This window comes from Lepus europaeus, chromosome 10 (genome assembly GCF_033115175.1).
Source record: "Lepus europaeus isolate LE1 chromosome 10, mLepTim1.pri, whole genome shotgun sequence".
NCBI classification, from domain to species: domain Eukaryota; kingdom Metazoa; phylum Chordata; class Mammalia; order Lagomorpha; family Leporidae; genus Lepus; species Lepus europaeus.
The window spans coordinates 102859674-102886514 of record NC_084836.1 but is presented as its reverse complement, the minus strand read 5'-3'; the positions used below and the strand labels follow the sequence as shown (position 1 = coordinate 102886514).

The 26841-nt window shown below is 54.1% G+C and overlaps 1 protein-coding gene across 1 annotated transcript; it reads right to left on the bottom strand.

The window, feature by feature from the left end:
* Window positions 1–214: 214 nt before the first annotated feature.
* Window positions 215–26841, bottom strand: MMP24 (matrix metallopeptidase 24). Its single transcript, XM_062202552.1, has 9 exons — window positions 26836–26841; window positions 24765–24913; window positions 19772–19888; window positions 18016–18320; window positions 10183–10344; window positions 7882–8096; window positions 6161–6299; window positions 4631–4897; window positions 215–2001 (listed from the first exon to the last, which is right to left on the bottom strand). Exons 1-9 carry the CDS (start codon window positions 26839–26841, stop codon window positions 1664–1666), a joined length of 1698 nt encoding a protein of 565 aa, XP_062058536.1. The 3' UTR covers window positions 215–1663.

Below are 26841 nucleotides of genomic sequence, written 5' to 3'. Positions count from 1 at the left end.
AGCCTGCCCTTGGCCAAAATGAGAAAAAACAGGATGACAATGACAGGGGACACAGTGGACCCACACAGGTGCCTCTGAGACAAGAGATTTTTCTTGAGACAGCTCCCAGGGCAGCAGGAGTCCCTGTCTATGCTACAGGCTAAGCCACCCCAAAGCCCAGAGGCCACAGGGTGGGGGCCAGGTCCGTGCAGGCTCAGAGGACGAGGGTGGCATCTGAGACCCTGTCGGCACCCTGAAGGCTGCTTGACACCTCTTTTTGGCTTTGGCAGAGAGCCAGTGGGCACCACTAAGCCCACTGGTCTTGCCTGAGGCTCCTTAGTGGCAAGCAGGGCTGGCCTCTGCTGGACTGGAGCAAGGCAAGCTGAGCTCTAGGACTCCTGCCGGAAGTGAAGTGTGGGCCTCAGAAGGTCAAACAAGAAGGCCCCTGGGCCTGGGGTGCGACCAGCTGGGGGTGCCCTTTTCCTAAGAGCAGTGTGGGAAGACAGGCCCAGTGAGCTGGGTTGCAAGGGCCAAGCTCAGGGTGTGAACACTGCTTCTGGGCTGAGAGTGAGTTGCCTCCAGGTAGCTAGGAGTCTGGGCGCTGAGCATTTCAGAAGGCTGCCCTGGGTCCCTTACAGCAACTTGTTGGCTGGGTCCCAACAGCATTGGCCCTGGGGCCGTTTCTGCTCCACCTACTACTCAGGCTAGGCCCTGAGGCCCCAAGTGATAGGCTGGAGCAGGGCTGGGGGTGGGAAGAGGAACAGGGATAATGGAAAGGAGGGCAGCCGCAAACTTGGACCGGTGTGTAGAAATAGGGTCGGTGCCTGTCCCAGCTCTTTAGCCCCATGAGTAGGGCCCCAGCTACTGGGTGTCTGGGTGCTAGAATGGCCTTAGCAGCACCTTGTTCCTTATGGCCTAGGGGAGGGCTGCCATGCCGGCCTCATCACCAAGACAGTCCTCTCTTAACTCACCTAAAGCCTCAAGCAGCCTTTGCAAAATGGGACTTGAAATAGTAGTGACAGGACATTTAAATATTCACGTCGTGACAGCTGGGTCCCTGTGAGATCCAGCTGGGCCACAGCCCTGCCTGCAGCACGTGACCCTCAATCCTGGGTCTTGGAGGAGACCCTGGCAAGTGGAGCAGGTTTCCTGAGGGATCTGCTGTTTGCCAGCAGGGGAAACCCAGGCTCGGTGCCCACTGTATCGGCAGCAGGGGTCTTGTAGCCTTGGAGGACAGTAGGGTGGGTGTGGGGGACATCTGACCAGCAGGTGTTGGCAAAAGGGGACCGGGACAGGTGGCATCTCCCAGTTGGGGGATGAGAGCTAGTGCTGGCTTCCCACAGAGGGTGCTGGGTCCCAGTCAGGAAGGGAGCTGTGGTGCCTCCGGGACACCACAGGATGCAGCGACCACAGGAGTTCCTCCTGGCATGGTCCCTGCTTCCTGAGGGGGCCTGGCCTGTTCCCTCGAGTAGAGGGTAGTCTACCCAGGACAGAAAGCCCGCCCTGGGGCACAGCCCCCATCACTCCCACCCCACACTCAGCCTAGGCCAGCGCACCCACTGCTTCAGCTGTACGACCCGGGCCCTGCAGGCCCCAGTGGGCAGTGGCCAGAGCTGCCCCTCAGACCCTGGTGAGGAGGGGCCTGGATGGCCAGACCCAGTGGACAGTGAGGGCTCTGGGCTGCTCATACCCACTCCTGAACTGGCCGCTTATAGTAGGTGACAGGCTGAGGGCCTGCCTTGTTTTTGAACTGGAAGATGGTATAGACCAGCACCAGGATGCAGAGGGACAGGATGCAAGGGATGACCACTGCCACCGCGTTCACGGAGCCCGGCATGTCGTTGATGGTCACCATGATGTCCACGTCATCCTGGGGCAGCCGCCGCTCCTTTCGCCGCTCCACCTCCTTCTGGTTGCAGCCCATCCAGTCACGCAGGATGTTGCGTGGGTAGCCTGGTTCTACGCTTAGTTTCTGGTTGTCAAACTTCCAGTAGTCCCGGCCCTTGTAGAAGTAGGTGTAATCTGCAAAGATATGGCCCAGCATCACTGCTCCCAGGCACTTCCCAGCATTTGCTCTGGGCTGGTGAGCAGGCATAGGGTGCTGTGTCAGTGTTGGGGAGGGGTACTGGTGTGTGTGCGGGGGTGGGTACAGCTGCATCATGGAGTAAATGACACAGCTGCAGGGTGGCCTGCCCGTCATCTCAAAGGTACTGGGAAACCACTGGGGCGCTTTAAGTAGGATTGGGAGGCCAGCGCTGTGGTGCAGGAGGTTAATCCTCTGCCTGCGGTGCCAGCGTCCCCTGTGGGCACCGGTTCGAGACCCGGCTGCTCCTCTTCCAATCCAGCTCTCTGCTATGGCCTGGGAAAACAGTAGAGGATGGTCCAGATCCTTGGGCCCCTGCACCCATGGGGGAGACCTGGAAGAAGCTCCTGGTTTCGGATTGGCTCGGCTCCATCCGTTGTGACTATTGCGGGAGTGAACTTGTGGATGAAAGACCTCTCTCTGTCTCTCCCTCTCACTGTCTGTAACTCTACCTCTCAAAATCTTTATGTAGAATTGGGACATAGTTGAATTTGTGTCACCTAGACAGGGCCCTTAGCCTGGGGACACAGCTCTGTCATATTGTGCCCATGGCCTCCATGCCTTATGGGTCAGATCAAGCCCCCAGTTTAAATGTTGATTGCTCAAACACCATCTTTCTTCAATTATCATAGTGTTTTTTCCTTTGTTCTGTTTGTTTGGCACACGTTTTGCAACACAAATACAGGGTCTTTGGTAGCACTCTGGGGGAGGGGCTGGGAAGAAAGGTGGGCAGGCTGGGCAGTGCTGCCAATCACTCCTTGGGCAGCTACCGTAAGGCTCCCAGCAACAGCTCAAGGGCACGGAAGGCAACTGTGAGACTCTCCTCACTGGCCAGTTTTCTGCCCTGACTGGGACTTCCGTTGGTCAAAGTCCTTGTCACTTATCTCTAAGGTTCCCCCCAGAGGGTGTGGTGTTGGGTACACAAGACAGCTAACAAACAGCAGCTCTGCCCCTGTGGCTTTCTTAGTGGAGATACCACCTCAGGGAGCCTTTCTCCAAGCCAGTCCTCTCTGCCTCATGGCTTTCTTGCACTGATTTCCCTTAGAGCATTTGTTAGCACCTTATGACTGGGACTATGCAAGTCTCATTCGCTGCCACGTCCCCAGCTCCTCCTGGCTCTTCGTAATGACTGTGGAGTGAATGCAGGAATCCTGCGGGTCCACATAAATTGAAACACACCAACAAGATGACGTTGATGATAACTAAACCTTACAATGCGTAAACTGTGTGCCAGACGTTATTCTGAGCTCTCTGCATAATCTGATCCTCATAGAGTAAAGTTCTGTCATCCTAAGTTCTGTCTCCGTGTGGTACAGATGAAGGCCCTGAGAAGACTTACTAGTGATTTATCCAGACTCATAGTCGGTGTGCATGGTATGCAAGCCAGCTTGGTTCCAGAGTCTGTGCTTGGGCCAGATCAACAGGGAAGTGTGCAACGCTCACAGATGCACACTTGCACTCAGCAAGACCCAGCCTCTCCTCTAGAGAAGCTTCTGGTCTGCTGAGGGGACAGGCTGTGAGCTCCTGGTGGCCTCCAGGAGATGCTTGGAAAAGGCCTTGTAAGTAAAGCTCCTCTCCTCAGAGTCTCCCTCAAACCCTGTGAAACTTCCTGTATAAACCATTGCATTTCAGATCTGGTATGTTGAGGAATCCCTGTGGACCTGAGGGCCGCTGTTTTTGAATTGCTGTTTAAAGGAATAACATCAGTCAGAAATTCAAGTGTGAATCACCCCTACAGGTGGAAGATTGTGACTTGGAACTGGTAAGCAAATTAATTTGTGGTATGAATACAGGTAGGCAGGAGGCGGTTGTGTGAACACAGGTAGACAGGAGGCAGTTATGTGTGAATACAGGTAGACAGGAGGCGGTTGTGTGAATACAGGTAGGAAGTTGTGAATACAGGTAGACAGGAGGCGGTTATGTGTAAATACAGGTAGACAGGAGGCGGTTGTGTGTGAATACAGGTAGGAGGTAGCTGTTTGGATACAGGTAGAAAGGAGGCGGTTATGTGTAAATACAGGTAGACAGGAGGTTGTGTGTGAATACAGGTAGACAGGAGGCAGTCGTGTGTGAATACAGGTAGACAGGAGATGGCTGTGTGAATATAGGTAGACAGGAGGCGGTTGTGTGTGAATACAGGTAGACAGGAGGCGGTTGTGTGTGAATACAGGTAGACAGGAGGTGGTTGTGTGTGAATACAGGTAGACAGGAGGTGGCTGTGTGAATACAGGTAGACAGGATGTGGTCGTATGTGATACAGGTAGACAGGAGGCGGTTGTGTGATTATAGGTGGACAGGAGGCAGCTGTGTGAATACAGGTAGACAGGAGATGGCCGTGTGAATACAGGTAGACAGGAGACGGCCATGTGAACACAGGTAGACAGGAGACGGCCGTGTGAATACAGGTAGACAGCAGCTGGCTGTGTGAATACAGGTAGACAGGAGCTGGTTGTTTCCTCCACATTGTTCTCGAGCCTGGGTACCCTGAATGTGTGCCATGGGCCCTGGGAGAAAGAACCACATAAGATCAGCCCCGCCCCCGCCCGGCCAGGCCCAGCTCGTACGTACATCCTTCTTTGCTGATGAAGGCCCCTTGGGGAGCCTGCGGGATGCCCTTCCACACAGTGATGGGCTTCGGGTAGCCAGGGTCTGTGGCCCGCCGCTCCTCACTGTAGCGCCAGTACCGCTCGCCTTTGAAAAAGTAGGTCTTGCCCACGGGTTCCCAGCGCAGAGCTGTGTCAATGCCTTCGCGGGGTAGGCAGCTGCCCAGCTCCCCCAGGCTGTGTGGGTACCCGGGCTCCACCGTCACCTCCTTAAACACCCAGTACTTGTCACCTGTGGTCAGGAAGAGCCCAGGTTCAGTGTTCTCCGTGGCCGGTGTTAGAGAGCACAAAGGCTGATCCCCTCAGCCCGGGGCCCAGGCAGAGCTTGGAGGCAAGCAGCCAGGAGCTGGTCCCCCCGGGCTCTCTGCTCCTCCCCGCCTGTGATCTCAGCCACTCCAGTGACCACACACACAAGATTACTCTCCACCTGGCCCCGTGACACCCAGCTCTGAGGCTACAGCGCACAGTCCTCTCCTGCTGGACCTGAGCACCCGCCCAGTGACCCTGAGCTCCCGCAGCCCCCAGGCAGCTCCAAGTCAGCTTCCCAGAGTTCTCCACTGTACCACGAGGAACCCCTCCTCTTCCCTTTCTGCCCGCTGGGTCTCCAACAGGAAACCCTGGCGTCATCTCTGGCCCTCTCACTCCTTCCCCTCTTGGTGCCCGGCCACCAAGGAGCATGTCTGAGTCTCCCTCAGCTGTCCCCTGCCCTCCAGCACGCTGCTCCTGCCTAGGTTGGGCCTCGTGGATGGCGCTCTGAGCTCCAGCACCCACCTCCAAGTTGGCCTCCCTGCCTCCGCCCTGCCGTGCGGCCACCTGCCCCGTGGCCTCTGCTGCCCGGAGCTTTGCGTGGGTTTCCAGCACTGACTTCCTAGCTCCAGGTTGCATTCTGGCCCAGCTCCCCCACACCTTTCCAGGCCACGTCTCAGTTCTTAGGGCGAGGCCTCCGTGGCGTCGGGTGACTGTCCACCCCTGCTCCATCCTACTCTATCCCTGTTGTGCGTCCCCCGGAGTACTCTCCTCACGTCTCACCACCACATCATGCCCGGCTTGGGCCTGGCCTGTGTCAAGAGGATCAATGAGAAGCGACCTAGCACAGTGCTGAGCAGGGTGGGCTCGTTAGCGCCCCTGCCCTCGCTTCTTTGACCGCTCCAGCCTGTGTGACTTCCTCCCTGTGTGCTCTTCAGCAACGGGCAGGATGGCCTGGCATGAAGAGTGGCCTGCAGTTGCCTGTCCTACCCTCTGCTTCATGTGGGTGAACCTTGTCCCCCACTAACCTTTGCTCATACAGAAGCTCGACACTTGCTGACTCGGTCTCTGTATTGTACTTCACCAGTCTACAGGGATTGTCGCGTCGGTCATCAGTGTCGCTGTTAGGGCTAGAGGGACCCTTGCGGGGCATCCACCACCCTGCCCCCCTGTTCCAGTTTAGATGGGAAGAGGAGCTTCCAAGAAAGGCAGGGAACTGTCCCAGGTCCCACGGCACGGGCTACATTACCTTTGAAGAAGACAAATCTTCCATCAGCCCTTTCGTAGGCCGCATCGATGCGGGCAGGCAGGCCCTTCCAGAACTGCTCAATCTGCATGGGGTAGCCCTCCTGCACGCGGTTATTGCGCAGGCGCCAGAACCAGCGATCCTGGGGGTTGTGGGAGTGGGGAGAGAAAGAGGCATGGCAGGCTGTGAGTCTCAACTCAGCGAGCTCAGCTCTGGGGTTCAGACTCAACCCAGCACCTTCCCTGAGCCCAGCCTCACAGCCCTGCATGGAGTCTGTCCACCACTCTTCTAATTTCCGGGGCCTAGAGGAAGACAGGATGCTCCTGTAATTCTTCCTTTAAGCCTTCTGGTGGCTCCTGCTGCGAGACGGACCATGAGACACGCAGCAGACAGGAGAGTGCTGGTACTTGGAGTGGCCACATGAGGGCAGCAGAGTCACTTAGGCTCTGTATAGCTGCAAATGGCTCTGACGCAGGATCAAATGCGATTACAGATGAAGTACCTAGAACAGTATGGGCCACACAGCCCCTGTTGAACAAATGGCAGCTAAATACCCAAGAGTCCAGTAAAAACCCTTCTCCCTGCCGCTGCCCTTGGCTGGTCAGCCGTCTGGGCAAGGTCTGTCATCTCCCAGGAGCTCAGTTTTCCTGTGTGTCAGTGGAGATGACAAAACCCAGACTTGCCTACAAACAGCTCAGTTGGGAGGATCAAAGGGAAACGAGTGCAGGGAAGGAACAAAACGCTAACACCTTCCCCGGCGTTCCTCAAGGCACTCTGTGTCTGGTTTTTGGAGCTTGTTTTGGCTTTCCCAACTAAGTTGATCTGAGGTACACACAGTCTTAAGAGAGGCCATATGATTTGCCTAGAGCCCTTCAGGGAGAGCCAGGGCTGGGGCTGGCGCGTGTCGCCCGATTCTTGCTCGAGCTGGAAGCTCACGGGAAAGGCCTCCATGAGGGGAGCAGAGCAGCCCCTCAGCCAGCCAGCGTGGTGCAGATGTGCCTGGTGGTCGGCAGGCAGTGGGCACTGCCAGGCCCTTTGGGGATGGCCTCAGCTTTGGAAAGCCTCTCCCAAGATCACACCCTTCCCCATACTAGTGACCAACTGAGGCAAGCAGTCCCATGTGGGATGACTGATAGGCCATTCTGGCTGCAGAACTCCCTGTGGGGATGGCCGAGTCTCCATGCACCTGTGGGGACTTCTCCCTGGGCGCCGTCTTTGCCTCCTTCCCACAGAACCCATCCTAAAGGCATTCTCCAAGCAGAATCCTGCATTTCAAACTGTGTGTCGCAGAGCCCGACACGGGCACACCGTGGGGCTGCTGCAGTCCTGGATGTTCCATGGACAGCTTCCCCTCAGGCACCCCCGCCCCAGCACCAACCCACCCCCAGCTGTTAGAGCAGAGACTCCCCCATGTTTCAGATGGAGAAACTGAGGCCCGGAGAAGAGAGGTGACTTGCTCAAGGTCACAGCCCCGAAGCCACTTTCAGCACCTTCCCCCGCGTTCACCCTATGAAGGTGCGGGATCTTCATTCTCTCCCCTCTGCCTCCCAGACATGAACTGATTCACTTGGCAGAGCCAAGAAGAGACCTTAAGACCTGGCCACTGGGCTGGCTCCTGCCCAGGCCCCACAGTAGCCCCATCTTAGGGCGGGAGGTTCCCTGGCTCTGTGGCAGGGAAAAGAGTAGAGAGGATTTCCTGGGTGGTGCCAGTCCACGGGCCCTACCTTAAACACGAACATCTCGCCCCGGAAGAGGGCCACTGTGTTGAAGTTGCCATCGCAGATGTTGGGTTTGGTGCCTGGCGTGGACGGCCGGTCCCCCAGGGGGGGCCGAGGGGGCCTGGGTTGGCGCTCATGCTTCCTTTCGGATGGGGAGTGCATCCTGCGGACAGGGAGCGTGGGGAGGGGCCTCGTGGGCTCCAGAGGCTCAGCGGGAGGTCCTGGAGAGAGGGCTGCATCTTAGAGAGGGACCGGCCATTCCCACCTCCCCCGCCTTTGCCTCATCATCACCCAGGCAGCTCCAAGTCAAAGCTGTCACACGCCGGCCTCCTGTCCCCTCTCCCCAATTTCACTCCCCCAATTATTGAGGAAGAAAAAAAAAAAAAACAGTCATTAGCTGGGACACTCATCTTTCCAATCTGGTGTCATTCCAGTTACAGCAGCAAACACGCCCTTCCTTAGGATCACTGTCTCGGGCCCTATTACTCCACTCCCCTACACACACTGGCCCCATAGTCTCACCCCGCTTCATTCTTTACCCACTTCAATACTATAGTTCCTGCCTCGTCACCCACTCACTCTGCTTGGTCATGATCACCAGAGACCCCCATGTCGCCAAGTCCAGGGCTCACTTGACTCAAGCTTTGATGAGCACAGAACTCAGCCGGGATCTGCACAGCAGGCAGATGGTGACTCAGGACTTGTGGGGGGCCTCATGCTGCATTTCCACGAGCTCTCATGGAAAGCCAGGGTTGCACGGCTGAGGCCCCCTCGTTGAGCAGCAAGATCAGAGAAGCACTTTCCCTGAAAGCCTGTCCTCTCTCCTGCGGCCCTGCAGCACTCTCTTGATCCTTACTGGGCCGGTCCCTTTCAGCCTCCTTTGCCGGAAACTTCCCTGTCCACTGTCAAGGTTGGAGTATCCCTGGGGCCTCTTCTTTCTCGGCACTTTTGTCCCTAAGCTGGTACTTCTCATCTTGGGCTGTACATTAGGATCAGCAGAGGAAGCTTTTAAAACTCTAGGCAGGCCGGCGCCATGGCTTAACAGGCTAATCCTCCGCCTTGCGGCACTGGCACACCGGGTTCTAGTCCCGGTTGGGGCGCCGGATTCTATCCTGGCTGCCCCTCTTCCTGGCCAGCTCTCTGCTATGGCCCAGGAAGGCAGTGGAGGATGGCCCAAGTCCTTGGGCCCTGCACCCGCATGGGAGACCAGGAGAAGCACCTGGCTCCTGGCTTGGGATCAGCGCGATGCGCCGTCTGCAGCGGCCATTGGAGGGTGAACCAACGGCAAAAAGGAAGACCTTTCTCTCTGTCTCTCTCGCTATCCACTCTGCCTGTCAAAAAAAAAAAAAAAAAAACCACAACTCTAGGCTCTTGGGGCTGGCACAGCAGGTTGAGCTGCCGCCTGTGATGCCAGCATACTACAGCAGGCACTGGTTTAAGTCCTGGCTGCTTCACTTTTTTGTTTTTTAGATTTATTGTATTTATTTATTTTTTATTTTATTTAATTTTTAATTTTTTAATTTTTAACAGGCAGAGTGGCAGTGAGAGAGAGAGAGACAGAGAGAAAGGTCTTCCTTTTGCCGTTGGTTCACCCTCCAGTGGCCGCCGCGGCTGGCGGTTGGCACGCTGCGGCCGGCACGCTGCAGCCGGTGCACCGCGCCGATCCGATGGCAGGAGCCAAGTGCTATCCTGGTCTCCCATGGGGTGCAGGACCCAAGCACTTGGGCCATCCTCCACTGCCTTCCCTGGCCACAGCAGAGAGCTGGCCTGGAAGAGGGGCAACCGGGACAGAATCCGGTGCCCCGACCGGGACTAGAACCCGGTGTGCCGGCGCCGCTAGGCGGAGGATTAGCCTATTGAGCTGCGGCGCTGGCCTGTCCTCTGTCTTTTGCCTGTGGAGGCGGGGCCTGAGTTGTGTGGACAAGCCTGTCTCGACTGACCTGGGCAGAACTGGGACCTCACACACCAGTGCGACCTGCCTGGCAGAGGCATGCAGGCGGCCTTTCATTCAGAGAGCAGCCTAGCGTCTTGTTTTTCACCTGTGTGAGATCAACACTCTGGTTATAATTCTCATCACACTGGACCACTGTAGGATAGATGTGCAGATCTTGGCCAGGGGAGCGCCCATGAGAGTGCCCGGTCCCCCTGTGGCAGAGGGAGGGATTGCAGCACAGGAGGTGCGGAGAGAGGCAGTGGGTGGGCCTCCCTGGGATGCCTCCCAGTTGCAGCCCAGACTCACGCCTAGGCTTCCCAAGTGTGCTGCTGGGGGAAGCTTGTGAGCACAGCCCACCCCAGCCCCCCACTCACCATAGATCTTCTGGATGCCCTGCAGGTCGTCCTGGGGCAGCTTGAAGTTGTGCGTCTCCATGTACTGGTAGAAGGGCGCCATGATGGCACTGGGGTCGTTGGAGTGCTCCAGTCCCAGCGCGTGGCCCAGCTCATGCACAGCCACCAGGAAGAGGTCATTCCCTGTGGAGAAGGCCATGGGGAGGTGCTCAGGGCACCCAGTTAGGTAGCAGTCTATCCACTCCTCCCGCAGACACAGCACATGCCTTGTGCCAGGCCCTGTGCTGGCCACTGGGGACATCAGGGACGTCGGACACAGCCCCTGCTTTCCAGCTGCAGTGGGGGATGTGGAGAGAGGAGCACACTGGGCAGAACTGTCCCAGTGCTTTCAGCCACGTCCGTAAGGGCCGAGGGGGGTTCTGAGGAGGGAGGGCCCATGGAGACCTTGAGGAAGATATTCAGGGACAGCTTTGCACAAGCGGAGCTCAAGTCTTGAAAGATACCCAGGCAGTCGGGAGGATGGGAGAGGAGGAGAGGTGGGGGTGGCTTTCCTGGCAGAGGCGATGCTCTGAACAAGGTCCAGGGACAAGCAGTTTCATTCCACTTGGCTCTGGAACAAAGCAGGAGGGGAGGGCCGGGGGGGGGGGTGAGGTCAGCCAGGCTGGCAGGCGGGGCTCTGTAATGCCCTACAAAGGAATGTGGGTCAGCTTCTTGGCCGTGGGGAGTGAGGGCCATGGCAGGATGAGGTCACTCTGGCTCCAGTTGTCGGGGGGATGGAGAGGGACAAGACCCAAGGCAAGAGGACCAGTGAGGTCAGTTTGGAAGCTGGTGCCAGGATCCAGGTGGGAGGTGAAAAAGGTCTGAGCCCAGGTGGAGGTGGTGGGGACAAACAAAGTCCTAGGGGCAGCCGCGGGCACTCAGCTTCAGGACCCAGGGCAGGTGGGCTGCTGGGTGTGGTGCAGCTCTAAGTCAGCAAGACCTGGGTCCTGGAAGAGCCGGACCACTGGCCAAGATGAGGGTGGGGGTTCAAGTGCACATGAAAACAGGTCCAGGTCTGACAGCGGGACACAGGATCTAGAGTGTGAACTGGGTGGCAGCATGGCCCGTGGCTGGGAACATGGGCTCCGGAGTGGGAGGGAAGCCTTCATCTTCAGCTCTATCCCTACCCCACCTCCTTTATGAACTTGGCCAGGAGGTCAGTGTCCTCATTTGTAAAAAGGGGATGTTACACATGACTCCTAAGTGTTGTGTGAGAACTGAGTAAGGCCACCTGCTCATACGCAAAGGTGGCGTGGCATTTGATGGTGGCTGTCATGTAAGACAGAAGTTTGGTTGTTGGAACAAGCCCCTTGACCAGAAAGGAAGCACAGGGCCAGTGGGGCTCCAGCAACCAGATCCCCTTAAAGCCAGCTCCCCTGAGCTTCTATATTAGGCCTAGGGCAGGGAAGTCCTGAATTTGGAAAAGAAATGCAAGGGGCAGGGAGTCGGGCAGGCCTTGGTGTCCACGGGCCTGGCCCCTGTCTGCTTGATTACAGACCCCTGCTTGCTGCGACCCCTGGCACTTGCACGCCCCCTTGAGCACTGCCTCTTATCTCCTGGTCTCAAGGCCCATCTCAGCCCAGCTCAGTCCAAGGAGGCTTCCAGAACCCTAGGAGCTGGTCTGGAATCCTGCCCACCCTAGCCCCAGCATCACTGGCAAAGTTGCCTTACTGTAGTGCAAGGAGGGTCAGGTGGGGATGGGAATTATTTGGCCTCCCTGGCTAAGGCCTTAGGAAGGGGCAGGAACCCCCTGGGGCGAACGCAGTGGGAAGTGTGTGCCCGTCTGTCTGCTGACATCACCAGTGTCTTCAGTGAAGCCACCTCTGAGCAACAGAAAGGGAGGAGGATGGGCAAGATCAGTGCAAGGTTGGCCAAACGCCTGGGGCTGGCCTTCTGGTGGGGAAGGGCGTGCTGGCAGGAGGCGGCCAGGCCGCCCCCAGCTCCTCGCTCAGGTCCTGGTCCTCCTGGCAGCGGGAAGGCGTGAGCTCATCTCTGAGCTCCGTCCCAAACCGAGGCGGCTGCTACAGCCAGCGGAAGGCAGCTTCCTGGGGTCCGGCCCTGGCTCCGCTCCTGGCCTGTTCCTCGACCTGGGACAAGCTGTTCAGGGCCTCCGTCTCCTGAGCAGGCTCCTCCTCAGGAATCGCAGGGCTCGGAGCATCTGGGAGACTCAACCTCCATCCTCAGCCTGCGCCTGTTACCTCTCTGCCTGGCTCTGCAGGGAACAGGAGTAACCCCGGAGGCCAGGGGGCTGTGGACTGGCTCCAGAGGCCAGACGGAAGAGAAGAGCCGGGGAGCTGGCATCCTACTGCACAGAAACCCAGGAGGGCTCCGGTGGGGAGACGGAGGGAGGGGGCGGGTGCGGCAGGACTTCCCGAGCTTGTAAGGTGTGAGGAGGCGAGGCCTGGCCTACTCGGGAGAAGACCCCCTGCTTCCGGGGCAGGGCCTGTTAGCGCCTTCCCTCCCCAAGAGGCAGCCGGTCGGGCAGGAGTGGGGTCTCTGGGGGCCAGATTGCCTGGCTTTGAACCCCAGCTCTGCCGTGTCTTGGCAGTATGACATGTGAACCCTCTTCCCCTGGCAAACGAAGGGGATGCTAGTGCCTTCCTGGTGAGGATGGGGGAACGATGACCAAGGCAGGGCGCGTGACGCACTCCCGGCAGGGTTGTGCTGAGCTGGGCGAGGACTGGCCTCCCAGCTCAGAGTGCCCCCTCCCCTGAGGCCCTGGGCCTCTGGGCAAGGCCCCTGCTGTCCACTCAGCTCCCTCCTGCGCCTTGTCACTTCCTTTCCTTTCCTTAGGCCTCCGTATTTGGCATTCCCATCTCAGTGACTCTCCCAACCCTCAAAAAGCACTTTGCTTTTGCTAATGCTGTCCTCTCTACCTGGATCAACCTTAGGCTTTTATTTTTTTTTGACAGGCAGAGTTAGACAGTGAGACAGAGAGAGACAGAGAGAAAGGTCTTCCTTTTCTGTTGGTTCACCCCCCAAATGGCTGTCACAGCCAGCACACTGTGCTGATCCAAAGCCAGGAGCTTCCTCCTGGTCGCCCATGTGGGTGCAGGGCCCAAGCACTTGGGCCATCCTCCACTGCACTCCCGGGCCACAGCAAAGAGCTGGACTGGAAGAGGAGCAACGGGGACAGAACCAGCGCCCCAACCGGGACTAGAACCCAGTGTGCCGGCACCGCAGGCGGAGGATTAGCCAAGTGAGCCGGGGCACCAGCCAGCCTTAGGCTTTTGAAGTTCAGCTCAATGCCCCTCTCTTTCAGGAAGCCTTCCTTGATTTCCTCAGCTGCCAGTGAAGGCTTCCTCTTCGGCAGCCTCCTGGCAGTTTCTCAGGAACTGTTTGTAGGCACTGTAAACTTTGCACCTTGCACTAAAGCCACTGGTGCACTCTTCACCTGCCCCGGGCCGAGAGCTCTGCTTGGCGGGGTGAGGTGACAGAACCCCTGTGGGCCTGTTCCAAATGGCAGAGTCCTGGGTTCACAGCCGGCCCTGCCACTCAGCAGCTGTGCAGCTTCCTAAACACGAGGCTCAGGACTTCAGCTTCCTCCTCTGTACAATGGAGATGCCAGTTCCTGGCGGCTGCCTCCCCCCGGGGTGGGGGCACAGCGAGGTCAGAGGGGAGGTCACCTTGCCCTGGGCAGGAGCAGCACAGCTTGGGATCTGCTCACTGCAGGGGTTGACTCATTGGAAACAAAGGAGCACGGAGGGAGCAGATGTAGCCTCTGAAGCCGGCATCCAGGCGTGCGGGGCTGGCCTGCTCCTTCCCACACGCCAATAGGTGGGGAAACGGAGCACCTTCACCATCCAGTGTTTCCAGGGAGCCTTTTAAACACGCAGGAGGGACACTCTGACCAAGGAGGGTTGGGTCAGGACGGAGGAGACAACCTTTTTTCCCCCGTTCCCCAGGTGAATTGTATCAGGTCAGGTTAGCACAACCTCAAACAGGTGTTCAACAACCTGCATCCTCTGTGCTTCTGCAGGGGATGAAGAGGAAGTACCAGCACCACCTAGGACACGTTCTTGCCACACAACGTGACCCTGAATGGAGGCAGACCATGGGTCTGTTGAGCGACACTCAGGGATGTCGGGGAGGTGAGGCTGTCCGGAGAGCAGGGAGCCCCACCACGCGGAGCCACTGCACCCAGGACAAGTGACAAGTGACCCGGTTTCTTCCACAGACACCTGAGGGGACTGTTTCAAATTCATGGGGCTTCAGGAGGCCCGTCAGCCATGTGTGATGCGAGGATCTTGTTTGGATCCTGACTCAAGAATGCAGCTATGAAAGACATTGCTGAGGTAATTTGGGAAAGCAAATGCAACACTGGGTATTAGATTTTAAGAAATTAATTATTTTGTAGAGGTTGATAGTGATTTTGTGGTTTGTTAAAAGCTAAGTCTCTTATCTGTTAGAGGCCTACACTGAGGAATTTACAGATGAAATGAAATTGTGCCTGGGATTTTCCTTAAAATATACCAGCTAAAAACAAAAACCAAAAAACTCAACAGATGGCCGGCGCCGCGGCTCACTAGGCTAATCCTCCGCCTTGCGGCGCCGGCACACCAGGTTCTAGTCCAGGTCGGGGCACCGGATTCTGTCCCGGTTGCCCCTCTTCCAGGCCAGCTCTCTGCTGTGGCCTGAGAGTGCAGTGGAGGATGGCCCAAGTGCTTGGGTCCTGCACCCCATGGGAGACCAGGAGAAGCACCTGGCTCCTGCCTTCAGCTCAGCGCAGTGTGCCGGCCGCAGTGCGCTTGCTGCAGCGGCCACTGGAGGGTGAACCAACGGCAAAGGAAGACCTTTCTCTCTGTCTCTCTCTCTCACTGTCCACTCTGCCTGTCAAAAAAAAAAAAAAAAACAACTCAACAGAGTGTATGGGGTAGATGAGTCAGGACTCAGGAGTGACATGTGCTGACGACTGCTGAAGCAGGTGATGAGGGTCGGGGTGGGGGTCACAACATCACTGTCCCTACTTTCGTGAATTCAAAATTATCCATAGTGAAAGTATAGAAAACAGAAGAAAGCCAATAATCAACAAGTTCCCGGCAGACCCTGCTCACGTCCTTGATTAGACTTTAGTGGAAATTAATGAGATGATGCACAGGTGCTCAACACATCTGTTTTCCTTTTCTCTCTTTTCAAACCTCTCTCAAGAGAATCCGCTGCCTCCCAGCTCCTCCGTCAGGGCTCTCCTGCTGTGGCTCTGAGCTGCGTCTGGTCAGTCCTTGCTTGGTTTTCCAGAGCAAAGTCCTGACCGTTGTCCAAAAAAGGCACTGGCCATTGTGGGCTATCACAGAGTCGCTGGCCGGGTGCTGGGTGGTGCCTACCCACAGGCCCCAGGTCCTTCTTGAGCAAGGGGCGAGTGTGGGACGAGCACACCCGCAGGGCCAGGTGGAAGGGGCAGGTGGAGGAACAGGGGCGTCTTCCCCATGCCTCCTCTGGACGACAACCCTTTGAAAATCCCTGTTTCTGTATCAGGGCTGTGACTAACCTCTCATCCGCTAGCAGTGCCAGGCACAAAACAGGGCCTCAAAAATGTTAGTACTCTTCTCCTCACACCTTATCAGCTAGCACAGTCATTCACGGACGCGGATCCGAAGCCAAGAATGAGATCAAGAGGAGGTGTGCAGAAATCCAGGCAACATCCAGGACACGGGGGAGAGGCACCAGGGCAGAGGAAGCGCAGCCTCTTAGGAAAGAGGGCAGACAGAACGTGAACATTTTTGTGACGTTGCCTAGGCTGAGCCTTGGCCAAACCTCCTGAGCCAGCCTTCGGCAGAGCAGGCCGAGAGCAGCCAATCCCTCATGCCCCCACGGACAGGATGTGTTTTTTCTGGGCACCAAACTCGGCTTCTAAGAAACTAGCCCTCGAAGAGCTGCCGTCAGCCTGAGACACTGCCACGAACACAAGAAGACGCCCAGGGTTCTCCAGACTTGCCTGAGCTGATGAACCTCCTGGGATCTCCTGGTCAGGGGCCTGGGAGTTCATGGTTTATAACAAGAACCCGGCCGGTTCCCACGATCAGGAAGGTTAGGGCTGTGGGGCTGAAGTGGTTTTCTCAGGGTGATGGGACACTTGCATGAGAGCCACCGGGGGAATTTATCAAGCCAAGTACTCGTTCCCAGGCCCTACCCCCAACCCAGAGAAGAACAATGGCAAGAAGTTAGGGGCCTGAATTTGTGTTCTTAAAAACTGCTTCTAGAAGCCAGCACCACGGCTCACTAGGCTAATCCTCCGCCTGTGGCGTCGGCACACCAGGTTCTAGTCCCGGTTGGGGCGCTGGTTCTGTCCCGGTTGCTCCTCTTCCAGTCCAGCTCTCTTCTGTGGCCCGGGAGTGCAGTGGAGGATGGCCCAAGTGCTTGGGCCCTGCACCCGCATGGGAGACCAGGAGGAAGCACCTGGCTCCTGGCTTTGGATCGGCACAGCACGCCGGCCGTGGCAGCCATTTGGGGAGTGAACTAACAGAAGGAAGACCTTTCTCTCTGTCTCTCTCTCTTTCACTGTCTAACTTTGCCTGTCAAAAAAAAAAAAATTGCTTCTAGCTCCTTCCAGTGTGCCCTGAGGCTTGAGAACTGTGGTGCTTCGCGTGGTGGCTAAGAGTGTGGGCTCCAGAGTCACGATGCCCAGGTTCAAAGCCATATTTCACCATTCACCAACAGTGGCAAGTGAGGTTGCTTCGTGTTTCTCCACACCTCAGTTTACCTATCTGTAAAGTGAGGAGGGTAGTTATATGCACCTAGGCTGTCTAGGTACTGCATGCTAACCGATCGCGCTACTGGAGCTCCCCACCTAAGCTCTAATGTGGGGAAAGCACTTGGCCTGGGCTTTGGAACATGAACACCCCACTAACTGTTATCTGCTACAATCCAAAAGTGACTCCTCTAGCCTTCTTCCCTCCCTGCAGGCGTCCCTGCATTTGTGTGCCTCGTGACAGGGTCACTTACTTAGGGACACATCTGTCTTTTTTTTTTTTTTTTTTTTTATGTTTAGTCCCCTTGGTCCTTGCAGGACTTTGCTTCATGTTACATTGGAGTTGGAAGGGACCTTAGAGAACGTGTAATCCAGCCCCTTATTTTACAGATGAAGCAGCGGAGGGTGAATCGCTCATCCCTACTCACATAGCCAGGTAGTTAAAGTAGGATGTGGGCCCCAGCGCTGCCACCTACCAGCCATGTCATTTGAGCCCTGAACTCTGCGTCTTCAAAAGGGGTATAGATGTATGTCTTTGGCCACTGTTTGCTCAGCAGGAACCTTGGAAGTAAATATCGGGGAGGAACTCCTTGGCAGCCTGAAGAATACTCCTACTGCATGGTGCTGACTCTGGCTCCATAAGTAGTCAGTGCCTCGCTGTGGCACAGGGCCAGCTACCCAAGGGTGCTAGAATAATTACAGGGCCTGTTTGACCTAAGGGAGAGAGCTGGTCGTGCCATGTGTAAGGTGGTGTTTGGAGACCTGGTTACTCAAGCCAGAGTCTGCCACTTGCTGACCCTGCTTCTCAGCTCTGATGCGTTGTTACGTTTTTCTTCAGCCTTCAACACCTTGCTTTGCCTTCTTGTTCATGGCCTAACCCCCTCTTGCCTCAGTCCAATTAGACCGTCTCCTGAGTAATCCTCTCTATCTCTGTGGCCCTGAACCTGATGGATCAGAAGTTGAATACCATCAGAGACCTCAGCTCCCACCTTCTCAGGTTCTTAGTTCTTGGCTAGAAAGCTCTAGAATGCAGAAAACTCATCCATGGAGCCCTCTAAGCTCTTCCTCGGGGCTTCCTTCCCTGCAAACCAGGCATCACAGGACTCCCTCTTGCCCCCTTATGGCCTTACCATCATGGTTGGCATTTCCTAGCGTCCACGGCTCATCTGAGTCAAAGTGGGTATCTCCTCCGATTCCTGGGCCAGGGAAGTAGGCATGGGCCAAGAATCCCCCTTCCCCATCAAATGGGGAGCTGTCACCATGGAAACCAGAAGCAAAGAAGATCATGATGTCTGCTTCCTTCCGGTCACTTTTGATCTCATGGTATGGCACCTCTTCAAAGGTCAGCGGGGTCACCTTCTGCCACACGTCAAAGGCCTGGCGAATAGCTTTCCGTGTGTCTAGCTCGCCCACCTTTGGGGTATAGTTGTGAATGCTGGCGAGAGAGGGGAGGGTCATTAGGGAGGAAGAGAGAGACTGAGGGGAGCTGAAAGGGATGTCAGAGCCAATACAGCCCAGTGGGCTTCACACTTTGCACCCTACAGTTTTGCCATCTGCCCTGGGGTCGCTGAGTAGGGCAGAGCTCTGAATCCCACCCCTGCCCCCTTCAGAGTAACTTTGCTTGAATCCCTGTTTTATATCTGATTTCTGACAAAGTTTGGGTTGAATAAGGGATTGCACTCCAACTTGTAGAAAAAAAACAACTTGGTAGATAGCATTTTCTAAATTTTAAGTTTTTTCTCCCAACATAGAAAATCTATGCACCTAGAAGAGTCATTGTTGAAATACTCAGTTTACAGTTTAAGTGAAAAGCCCCTTTAAAAAGATCTTCGGCACCAGCTACTGCTTGTCTGCTGGAGGCTGGTATAGAGTGGAATCAGAACTAGCCTGTTGTCAACTTCGCTATTTCAGATCGCTCTGTGGCTATCCACAAAGGGGCATCACTACTTATGAGTGCTCTACCCCATGAACACCGGGGGCACAGACCATTCTCCCCACTCAGTAAGTAAGGGAACCAAGGCCCCGAGGGGTTGGGTGACAGACATTAAGGTCAGAGTTGGGTTAGAACCCAGTGCTTTTTCATCTCGATTCCTTCTCTTCTTCTATTCAGTTCCTAACCCAGATTCTTCTTAAATTTCCCTCTCATCAGATTTCTGGAAAAAAATCAGCCTGGCAGCAGGAGGGCCCGGGTTTAACTCTTGGGATCCCCGTCTGCATCCAGGGGTGCGTCTCCGAGGCCGTCCGAGCCTGCCCCGCGCCTGGGCTGTGCCTCAGCCCCACCTGAATTCTGATGCTGGGTCTCCTGTGATGGCCCCACCAGCGCCACCCTCAGTCCCCTGGGGTGACTGGACTGATCTTGCTCCGCCCCGGCTTCCCCAGGTAGCCGAGGAATGGCTGCTGTGAGCCAGGTGCCAGTGCTTTACGCTCCTCAGGGGTGACTGGGACTCTGTGTTGGAAATCTTGGGAGAGGTCCATCAGGCCAATTTTGGGTGCGTGTGTGGGTGGGGATCCCAACTAGAGGAAGTGGGATTTGGCAAGCCGTGATTGGGAGAGTGAGTTCAGCCACTGGTTTTCATCACAGCTAAAAGGTACTAGACAATGCCTATCCCACTTTCTAGAACTAAAAACTGTGGGCATCTCTAAACAGAACACAAATAATGAGGCCCCAAAGGACCAAATAAACCAGAAGGTGGAGTCGTAGCAGCCTGTGGAAGCCATAAGGAGCGCAAAGGCACAGGTTCCATGTACTTGGTCCCAAGGCCTACGTACCTGGCCCGTGCCCTGAGCCCCGGGCCCACCTACAGTAAGCATCTCTGAAACTCAGGCCAGGAAAAACAGAGCAAGTATGGAACCAAACCCAGGGAGGAAGAGAGGGAGTCGAGGCACCTGTAGGTGATGTGCTTTTGCCTCCACTTCTGTCCAGTCAGGGCATAGCGCTTGTTTCTCCGCCTACGGCTCAGGTGGGGGTGATCAGGGACGCCACATCGGGGTTTCTTCATCCACCTGGGCGGAGAGAGGACACACACATATATACACTGTGGTCACTGAGCACCCTAGAAAGGCGTCGTCGAGCCCCCAGTGCAGAGTGCACCCTATCCTAGGTGCTGGGCTCTGACGGACCCCACAGGAGTCTGGATAACTGATTCGCTCACAGTCAGATATGGAGCGACACTGTTGGGGAAGGGCCCGGGGGTCAGGAAACACCGCTTGGTAAGTTCTAGCTGCACCACGATCTCAGGACGCCAGGCAGCTGACGGAAGCAGTGCCAGGCCCAGTTTCCTCATCTGTGTCGCAGCAGTTAGGGTTCCTGCTGTTCTCAGGTTGCAGAGAATCTCAGAGGAGGGAGTACACGTGAAAACCTCTGAAAATGCAATCCGATCACATCGCTCTCTGGTTTAAAAGCCCCCAATCTTCCTGAAACACCTAGGATAAGGTTTCAGCTCCTCACCCTGGCCCACGAGGCCCTGTGTGGCCTAGCCCTTGCCTACCCGGCCCACACTGTCCCCTTCTCCCCTCACCTCTGCTCCCACCACAGGGACCTTCTTGCGGCTCCTGGAACGTGCTCAGCCCATTTCCACGCCAGGGACTTTGCTGTCCCTCCTTGCAGTGCTCTCCTTGGTTTGTCCCCTCACTTTATGCAGGTCTCTGCCCTCCAGTGAGGGCTCCCCTGTCCGTCCTATCGAAATAGCCTCCCCTGCCACACCTTCGTGCCGTCTGATGATCCTGCTTAATTTTTCTTCAGAGTTTCTAGTACTCCCTGAAATTATGCATACGACTTCTTGTTTAGTCTTTGTCTCTTTCATCAGATCCCGAGCTCATAAGGATAGGAATCCTCCCTGGATGCCAGGGTGGGCACAGAGCCAGGCACAGGAGACTGACCAGGATTTGTTGACTGACTAGCTGATTGAATGAATGAATTAGAATTCTCCAGTAGTAGGATGGGTTAGCATAGAAGACCTCAAATCCACTTTCACTAAAAGTGTTCAAGAAGTGGCTAAACAACACAGTGAGTTCTCTGCAGTGCTTATTATGTTGTATTGTGACTGGAAGTCTACCAGCCTGTGGCCCCTAATAAACTGTACATTCTTTAAGGCCAAGAACTGTGTCAGAATCATCACAGTGTCCCCAGATGCTAGAACCAAGTAAATCCTGGTAACTGTTATCAGGTAAAATTACATTACAGAACAGGAAGCCCGGGACATCACCGGGGATTTTAAAAAAAAAACTTCCAGGGCAGGATATTTTAAAAAGAGCATGGCCAGTTGTAACCTCGGCCGTCCTGCATTTTATGTCCCTGCGCTGCCTAATGACCAACCAACTAAACCATAACTTGGCATCACTGGGAAGGAAAGCAGTCTGACCTCATTTGCTGTTGTTCAAAGCAGTTGCCATTGGCAGTAGAGAGAAGAGCAGAGACTATTGCAACCAAATATTAGAAGTGTCTTGAGGGAGTTAACCAGTGCTTACTCAGCTTTGTATGTTTCACATCGCCTTGAGGGTGTGATGTATTCAGAAATCACTGATAAAAGCCATTGCAATAGCAAAACCATGCATTGGTGTAAATGTTTAGATTTCTCAGTGGTTTAAAGCATTTTTGATTCTCATAACAACCTTGTGGTATAACCAGAAATTATTACCCCAATTTTACAGATGAGGGAAGAGATACATAGGTAAAATGAGCAACTTGCAAAACAGAAAACAGTGAGGCAGAACTGGTACTTGGTTGAATGAACAAATAAACCATTAATTAATGGAATCCAACAAACAAAGGGTGGGGCTTTTATCTTCTCTGTCCATGTTTAGCACAAGATTGAGCCAGAGGAACTGTGTTGATGGCATGAATGAATGAATGAATGAACTAATGAATGATGCCTTATGTTTCCCCAGGTGGATGTTCACGAGCAGAGCTTTAAATTGCCGATCTTGCTTCTTTTCACCAAGGCCCCTGCTGTGACAAGGCAGAGGGACCCTAGAAGAGACAGGCCCAGAGAAAAGCAGCCATTGCCCAAGGTCACGGAGCTGGAGCTGAAACTCAGGTCTCTAAACCCCACCAAACACCTGCCCCACTCAGGTCTTGGTTAAGTGGGAGCACTTTCCTCCTTCTGGTGCCTCCGGACACCCCTCCCTTGCTGTGTCACAGAGGCAGGATTGCGAGTGGGGAATGCCATCCTCTCCCCTCAGACCATCCCCTCTGCCTCCTCCTTTCCCCACCCACCTGCCACTCTCTGAACCCTGTCCAACAGGCCTGGGGCTTTCTGGAACAGAGTAAAACCAAGGCCAGGTGGTGCCTCAGCGGACACCAGTGTTCCTGGCTCAGGATGTGCTGCCAGGAGGCCTGTGCAAGACCCTCAGAATAACCTCCACTTTGAAAGGCGCTCAGGCTCTCTCTACCCAGCTCACTCCACAGGGCTGAGGCGGGCACGGTGCTCACGACATCCCAGGAGTAGCCAAATATATTATCTTGGAATCGCACAATCTCATAATGAGAGAATCCTAGGAATATGAAATGTTTGGACGGAACTGTAGAATCATAAAACCCCAAACTAACCAGATTTTAAACTTTAAATACTCAGCATAATGTTATCTAGCATTTTTTAAAATAAATTTTTAATGTTTAAGAGATAATTTTTTTTTCAAAAAAATTTTACTTATTTGAAAGGCAGAATCACAGAGAGAGAGAGAGAGAGAGAGGGAGAGAGAGAGGGAGAGAGATATATATATCGGTCAGTCTTCCATCTGCTGTTTCATTTCCCAAATGGCAGCAACAGCCAGAGCTGGGCAGATCCAAAGCCAGGAGCCAGGAGCTTTTTCCATGTCTCCCACGCGGGTGCAGGGGCCCAAGGATTTGAGCCATCTTCTATTGCTTTCACAGGCCCTAGCAGAGAGCTGGATCGGAACTGGAGCAGCCAGGACACGAACTGGTGGCTATACCACAGCTCTGGCCCCAGAATCTAGCATTTGGGAGCTATAATCCAACACTTTTTGTATTTGAACATGCTGAGACCCAGAGATGATTCTGTCTAGAAGTGACTTACTCACGGCATGCACTGGTCCTAGGCCCTCAACAGGGTGCATTCCCCGTTCCTCCCCCACTCATTTCCAGCACCCTTACCCAGCCCTGCCATCTCCTCCCGCCTGAGCTTGGGCTCCCTTGCCTCCTCCTTAGGAAACTCACTCCAGCTCTGGTCCACGCCTTCATGGTATGAATGGCTTTTTTTGAGCAGCTTTAATAGCTTTTATAGCTACTTGAAAATCCTCTCTATTGGGCTGGCATTGTGACATAGTGGGTTAAGCTTCCACGTGCAACCTATATGGGCATCAGTTGGAGCCCCGGCTGCTCCTCTTCCCATCCAGCTCCTGGCCAATGTGCCTGGGAAAGCAGTGGAAGATGGCCCAAGTACTTGGTCCCCTGCACCCATGTGGGAGACCTGGATGAAGCTCCTGGCTTTGGCCTGGCCCAGCCCTGGCTGTTGTGACCATTTGTGGAGTAAACCATGGAAGGTTCTCTTTCCCTCCCTCCCTCTATCACTCTACCTTTAAAACAAATAAAATAAATCTTTAAAAAACCCTCTCTATTAACTGTTTTTGAAACATTCAGCTAACTGTTGTCATCGGAGTTATCCCATGTGCCACAGAACATCAGCAGTTATTCCTCTTCCTGTCCTCCATCTTGAACAGAGCCCACCATCCTTCTCCAGCTACGATCATTCCCACCTCCCTAGCAAGCTTCCCTCCCTGCCTTTCCCCTCCCCTCCTCCCACTGCCGGCTCACCATTCTGCTGAGATTAACAACACCCTCTTTGCTATTCACCCTGTCCCACATGGGGCTTCCCCCACTCCTCCAGCTGCTCTGTGGGGCCCCCCCACTCCCGCTTTGCTTTTCCTCTCTTTTATGCGCTCCCAGAGTGACTGCAGCCATCCTCAGGCTTGATTTGTGTGTTACTGCCTCCTGGGAACCTGTTTCCTTCTGAGCTCTAGATGGGCGTGGCCACGTGACTGTCACCAGCTGGGAGTCTCTGGAAGGGGCATGTCAGGATCAAGCACAGTGCCCAGCACATGTCTGGTAGATGCAGAAAGTGTCATTTAAGAAGTCTTTCTGCCAAGTGATTTGTGCACAACTTGGGGAACTCTAGAGGGTGACTTCAGACCAGAAGAGGACATCTCTAGCCCAACCCTCCATTTCACTGATAAGGAAACTGACGCCCAGAAGGGTTGAGTGACTTGTCCCCAAGGTCACACAGTAAGTTAACAGCAGACCTGGGACTCCTGTTACAGTTTAAATAATAGTTTGAGTGTCTCCCAAGAGTGTCAGGGGCTTGGTCCTCAAAATCTTATGTTAGTGGTTAATGGACTGAATTCAATTGTGGTGTCTGAAGTGGGGCCTTTGGGAAGTGATTGGACTGAGCTAGGTTGCAGGGGTGGAGTCCTGTAATTGAATCAGGATGGCCCTGTGAGGAGTGATCAAGGGGGCACAGAGGAGCATGCTGTCTGTTGCTCTCTGCTTCCTAGTTCACTGGGTGATCTTCCCTCTGCATGAGATCTGCTACCTGCCACCATCATCGGACTCCAGACTGACGGGGCTACCTGACCTTGGACTGCGAACCTCCAAAACCGTGAGCAAAAATAAACTTTTTCTTTTATAAGTTAAGTTCTCTCAGACACTTTAGTTGTAGTAACAAAAAAACTGACTACTCCAGACTCTCATTCCAGCACACCCTCAGCTCACAGAGAAAAGGGTGCTTTGGGGTAATCCTCCGAGGACGGATAGGCAGGCAGCATGGGCATGGTGTGTGCACAGTGTACAGACAAGGACATGGCAAGGGTGAGCCAAAATGTGAGCCCTGAGATTGAAAGGCACAATGTCCTACGCAAGTCTTACTCGATTGTTGTCTGATCCAGCACGCCGGTGACTGGGATCCCGTAAAACTGCTGCATGGTGGAGACTGCCGACTGTAAGGCCTTCCCTGAGTGCAGTGCAGACGCCCGTGCATCATAGGGAAGCAGGTAGCCGTACGACTTTAACCAGCTCTGAAAGACAGCGAGAACAGCAGGCGTTACACTGGAGAACACTCTGTTCTACCTGGGCAGATGTGCCCTTAATGCCAGGGCTCACTCTACCCAAGGGACTTATGGATTCACGCTCTGATTTCTTCTTCCATCACTCCTTCCAGCAGCTACTGGCAAATGAATCTCCAGAACACACAGCTCTTGGCTTACTCCCCTGCATAGACCTTTTGTTGGAGCTCAACTGGCTCCAGAATAAAGATCAAATTTGCATTCAAAGCTTTTTATTACCCGACCTCTTTATGCATTTGCCCGGTGCTTTCCTCTGATAAAAGACTAGACATGCAAGAAAGAGCACAAGAACAGTTAATTCTCTGACGTGGCGTGGTCTGTTGAAAATGTATCACCCGGAAACTCATGTCTAAGGCCAGTCTGATGAAGAATTACGTTGTGGAATATTTCTTGGCTGGAGTTTGTATATCTTTACTGCAACTCCACTATAAAGTGAGCCATGTATAAGCAAAACGATATATCCTTTAATTTAAATATAATTAAATATGTACATAGAAAAATCTAGAAGGTCAACATATGAACGATACTATGTAAGATAATTTCTTCCTTTTTTAAAAAAAAATTATTTATTTGAAAGGCAGAGCTACAGAGAGAGAAAGAGGAGGGAGAAAGAGATATCTTCCATCCGCTGGTTCACTCCCCAAATGGCCACAATGGCTGGAGCCAGGCCAAAGCCAGGAGCTTCCTTCAGCTCTCCCACATGGATACAAGAGCCCAAGCACTTGGGCCATCTTCTGCTGCTTTCCCAGGCACATTAGCTGGGAGCTGCATTGGAAGTAGAGCAGCCAGGACTTGAACCAGCACCCATATGGGATATGTTTAGGAAATATACACTAAATTATTTAGGGTTACATAACTTGTAACTTAATCTTTAATTTTAGAGGCAGGAAGAGACATGGAGAGATAGACAGACAGACAATGCCTAGGGTTGGGTGGGCTAGGGCTGGAGCCAGTTTTTCTATGCAGAAGCTGTCAGTATTACCTGAGCCACCACTGGTACCTCCCAAGGTCTGCACTGGAGAGATGCTGGAGTCAAGAGCCAGGAACTGAACCCAGGTAGTCCAGTGTGAGATGTGGGCATCTTAACAGCTAGACCAAATGCTCATTCCTTATGTTTGTTTCTTGTTTCTATGTGAACAAGCTTACTGTGGATGTGTCTTTTATTATAAGTTAAACTATTTTAGAAACAACAGTTTCCAATGGTCATTTTTAAAAAAGATTTATTTATTTATTTATTTGAAAGGCAGAGTTACAGAGAGAAGGATGGATACAGAGAAAAATCTTCCATCCTCTGGTTCACTCTCCAAATGGCTGCAACAGCCAGGGCTGGGACAGGCTGGAGTCAGCAGCCAGGATCCAGGAGTTTCTTCTGGGTCTCCTACATGGGTGCAGGGCCCCAAGCACTTGGGATGTCCTCAGCTGGTTTCCCAGGTGCATTAGCAGGGAGCTGGATCAAAAGTGGAGCAGCCAGGAGTTGAACTGACACCCAAATGGGATGCCAGCGCTTTAGGGTGTGGCTTTAACCCACCGAGCCACAGTGCCAGCCCCTCCAATGGTCTTATATCAGTGGAAAGTACTGGGTAGATGAGTAAAGAGGCAGGATAGTGGAAAATTTTGAATGCAAATTTAATCTTTATTCTGTAGTCAGCAGAGATCCAATGAAAGGTTTGACCATAAACTGTAAGTAACTACTTATTTATTTCAGCAAAGGTAACTATAACATCCTCACTGCCTTGTGATGACATCTGACTGATTAAGAACAAAACTGTCAGAATAATAAGGTCCTAAAACATCCACAACAGAGTGACAGCCTTCCCTCGCTCGCATCTGGTATGTCAAACATGTTTTTCATTTTGAAGGATGGCACAGGGTACCAGCAT

What these genes read in the sequence shown, in the direction of transcription:
- MMP24 (XM_062202552.1), bottom strand. An exon ending in GGGCATCCAGAAGATCTATG is followed by an intron (nt 8,097 to 10,182) that starts GTGAGTGGGGGG and finishes CCCTCTCTCCAG; the next exon opens with GACCTCCCGCTGAGCCTCTG. An exon ending in CTTCATCAGCAAAGAAGGAT is followed by an intron (nt 2,002 to 4,630) that starts GTACGTACGAGC and finishes ATATCTTTGCAG; the next exon opens with ATTACACCTACTTCTACAAG.